Below are 4,150 nucleotides of genomic sequence, written 5' to 3'. Positions count from 1 at the left end.
GAGTTAGAAACAGGCTCAACCAAACCAAAACAAGGAAACGCCATAAAGTGTCCCAAAAAAAAAAACACCCCACAAGAATGTCCAGAAGGTGACTGCAACTATGATGCAAAGAAAGCGGAGTGCAAACTTAAAGAGACAGGGTCAAAAACACCAGCAGCGACAGAACAGCAAGCAGGGGGAACAACTGCAACTGGGTGTGCAAAACAGGGAACTGATAAGGCCGCTTGAGAAGCTGAAAAAACAGACGGCAAACAAAATTGCGCATTTAGAAAAGGTAAAGATGATGAAGATGACAAAGATAAAGAAAAGTGCAGCAATGATAGTTTCCTTGTAAACAAGATATTTACTCTGATGGCTTCTGCTTTTGTGAGCTTGCTATTTTAAGGATTCTAAGAACCCTACTCAATTTCATGAATTTTTTTTAAAATGTAATAGGGTATGAAAAATAGGTACTATTATGAAATATTCTCCTTTTAATTATTTTATGAATTCTAGACGTAATTTATTGTTAGAATAATAATGATGATTTTGATAGATGATGTTGTGAGTGTGTGTGTATGCGAATATTAGAATAAGGGTGGTGAAGATCAGAGGATTAGACCAAATAATACGGGCTAAAACGATGCCAAGGGTGCAATGAAAGTATGTAAGTGAGTGGAAGAGTTAGAGAACTAAATATTGTGAAAAATATTATTTTAAAGGAAACGCAGAAAGGAAAGGTAAAAGAGTACAGATGAAACCTGCAAGGTGGAAAACACAAATATGATATCTTTATCTTTGAAAGAAACAAAATAATGGATAGATTGATGATGGAGAGATAGATTCAATTGTATAAAAACGGAGTCGCAATGTTATTAGAAACTGCTTTCCACAGCAGGAAATGACAATCTACGAAGAAGACTAGCTGTTGATGATCCACTTATTTTGCACTACAAACAATAGCTGTCGGTGCAGAGATGACAGTGAAAAGCATGGTTTTTAATATGATCACGGCTTCTGATGTCCAGTACTTTAAAAAGAACAGCCAACAAAAAAGCACAAGCAAAACGAAAATGAGCCAAAGAGGAAAATGAACAAATGTGGATATATATATAACACGCACAAACAGATTCAAAACCAGAAACAAATTATGACCAGTTGTTGTGATAGACTTGCATGAAGGTACATCCCCTAAAACAGACAAAATAAGCTGTTGAAAATAATTAAAAGTCTGAGCCACCTATACTGTGCTGACACCTTCGACGAGCAATAGAAGAGCGTTAGATAGTTATCAAAAACATTAGACTCAAAAATCTGCGGACAAACACAACTTCAAAATAGACCAACTTAATATTTTCTAAGTGTACATTTTTTATTTAATTTAATATAAATAAGTGCTAATAAACACACTAAAAGGATGGGGAGAAGACAAAAAAACTGTTTTATGCGAGAACAAAGATGGGATAGATTTTTATAAACGAATATGAGTTAGTATGTGGACACTCAATCACAGTAGATGATAGAGGCCGCGGCGCAGCAGACAGACAAAGTTCCCAGTACCAGCGCTGACGAAGCGTCGCTTACAAACTGCAGCTCTTACTACCAATCCGCAGAGGCACATTGGCGAAAAGTGGATATACCTTGATGTAAGAGATATATGTCGGTGCCTGCGCTAGGTTACTATGGCAATCAGCTAGGCATTTGTAGCATCCGAACACAGTTAACTGCACACTTTTCTTTTACAAACGTGATGATACCTAAGACGCAGCAACTCTACCATACCTAGACTAATTAAAGAAGTGAAGACTCAATAAAATGAGCACGTACATAGGCGCCATTGCAACAGTAGCCGTCCTAATGCATCTTGCAGCCCCAGCGGAGCAAGCCAAAGGCGACGGGACACTAGATACGGCCGGCGACGAGGTCGATAACACATGCAAAGAAGCAGATTTTTTCGCCGCAGCTGCCAAGGCCGTGACGTCAAAGCTAGCTGAAGCCGACACAAAAATAAATCAAATAAGAACAGACCAGCAGCGGTACGAACTAGCAGCACTGGCGGCTCCAACGCAAGAAGAATCCGGCAAATACGCAGCACTAGTAGCTTATTTACAGCAACGTGCCTCAGCAGCCATTGAGCTGTCGCAACAAGGCAGGAATGCCGTTCAAGCGTTTGCAGCAAAAGCAAATCGGTGGGCAGGAGCACAAGCCGGCGCGGCCACAGCGGTGACGGTGACTTATGCCTTAACTACGAACCCAGCAGGCGATGACAGCGGCCAAACTTACGCAACACCGCTAACACGCACAGCAAAAGGCAACCATGAATGCAACAACGATGACATCAAGACGACAGCCGCCGGAGGGAAGGATCTGCAACTTACGACCCTGAAGAAACTGCAGATTTCAAGCGAGCAACTGATACAGGCACACGTAAAAGCCTATACGCTAAAAATAGAAGGATGCAACGACGGAACAGGCACCAGCGGTTGCGGAGCCACAAACAGCATCTTCGGCACAAGCACAGCAGGCGGCCAATACATTGTACTGGGGGCCTCGGCGACCAGCAAAACGGCAAAAATAACCGAGGTGACAATAACTCCTGCCGCATACAACAAAATTGAGACCACATAGGTCTACAAAAGCGACGATAAAAACAGTGGCTGCGCCAACCCAATAGACGAGAGCGACAAGTTGATACCAACAGCAGCTTCTTTGGCATCGAGCCTATGCATCACGCTGCAAAAAGTAGTAGAGATAAAAAAGATAAAAGCGAATCCAACAGGTTCCGACCTAGCAGCCGATGACGAATTCCTAAACACCGCAGTCAGTGCCATACCCTCTCTCCAACGATACATACAGCTAAGCAAAGAATGGACAAAAAATACTGTTCAAGAGGCGATCAAGCAGCTATACGGCGCCGACAACGCAGCCATGAACACCAAGACGGTAGAACCCGCCAATAGGCTTCATCTATACTACAATAATGACGAAAAAAGAAAAAAACAACAGTTGCCGATGTTCTAAACACAGACATGGCTCCAAAATCCTTGACATTCATGTGGTCGCTAAAAGTTTTGATTAAAAAAACCCAAACAGGAAACAAGTACCCGAAAAGAAGAAAATGAATGCAGTGAAAAAAGGGAACTGATTGCAAAGGAGAATGCGAGTGGGAAAAGGAAAAAGAAACTTGCAAACCAAAAGAGAAAGGAGAGGGAGAAAAGAAGGATAAAATCGGAGCAACAAACACCACAGGAAGCAATTCTTTTGTCATTAAAAATTCCCCTCTTTTTCTTGCATTTTTGCTTCTGTCATAACACCTTTAGGCTTTTTTACCAATTTTATTAAATTTATAAGACTCACTAAATTTTCTACTTCGGGAGAATTTCTTGAAATCCTTAAAATTATATATATTTTAACACTTTTTGATGATATGTGCAAACAGGCAAAATTTTTTATAAATTTAAAACTTTAATGTTTTGTAAAATGTGCATGATAGTGGTCTCTGGGTGTAAATAAGTAGTAGAGTGATATGATTAAAAAAGAATAGTGATATTCTGAAACTTTTCTAATTTTAATTTCTGTTTCTTTTACGGATATTAATTAGATTTACTACAGCAATTGTTATAATAATAATAATAATAGAAGAGTGTTGTAAGTGTGTGTATACAAATATTATAACACAAATATTTGTTAATACTCAATATATTGACTTCAACAATAGAAGTGGCAAAAACAATTGTAAAGATGGTTAAAACCCCGGGGGAAAAGAGGGAGAATAAGGAATATATTAAAGGAAGAACGCAGAAATGCACAGAGAGAAAAGAAGATAGAACATCCGCAGTTTCGAAAAAATATGACGCTGTCAAATATAATACGCGACCAGATACTGAAGGAGACAAAAAGGGACTGACAGACTGCAGTTTATCCACCGAATTGATGTACTGCAACTACCACAGAGGAGAAGTGCAAGTGGAAGGCGAATAACAGCACCGTTGCGAATATGCTTTCATTGACTTTCTGAAAAACGCGTTAATTTATCTCAATACACTACCACTAACAAACAGCTTTCTAACATTAGAATTCTGCTGAAATAGAGATAAAATGCGACTAAAAGTTTGTTTCTTACTAGAATTCAGCACACAAAGGCTGCTATAGAAGAAAATCAAGGAGCTGT

At 39.5% G+C, this 4,150-nt stretch overlaps 1 protein-coding gene across 1 annotated transcript; it reads left to right on the top strand.

Moving 5' to 3' along the window:
• Positions 1-1,794: 1,794 nt before the first annotated feature.
• On the top strand, positions 1,795-2,607 carry TEOVI_000465300 (uncharacterized protein; the record flags this gene model as incomplete). Its single annotated transcript, XM_067220738.1, has 1 exon — positions 1,795-2,607. The coding sequence occupies one exon, from the start codon at positions 1,795-1,797 to the stop codon at positions 2,605-2,607; it is 813 nt and encodes a 270-aa protein (XP_067076839.1).
• Positions 2,608-4,150: the final 1,543 nt, after the last annotated feature.

This window comes from Trypanosoma equiperdum (genome assembly GCF_001457755.1).
Source record: "Trypanosoma equiperdum strain OVI genome assembly, contig: ctg_1214, whole genome shotgun sequence".
Classification (NCBI taxonomy): Eukaryota; Euglenozoa; class Kinetoplastea; order Trypanosomatida; family Trypanosomatidae; genus Trypanosoma; species Trypanosoma equiperdum.
The sequence above is the reverse complement of the archived record's forward strand: the minus strand, read 5'-3'. Positions and strand labels throughout refer to the sequence as shown.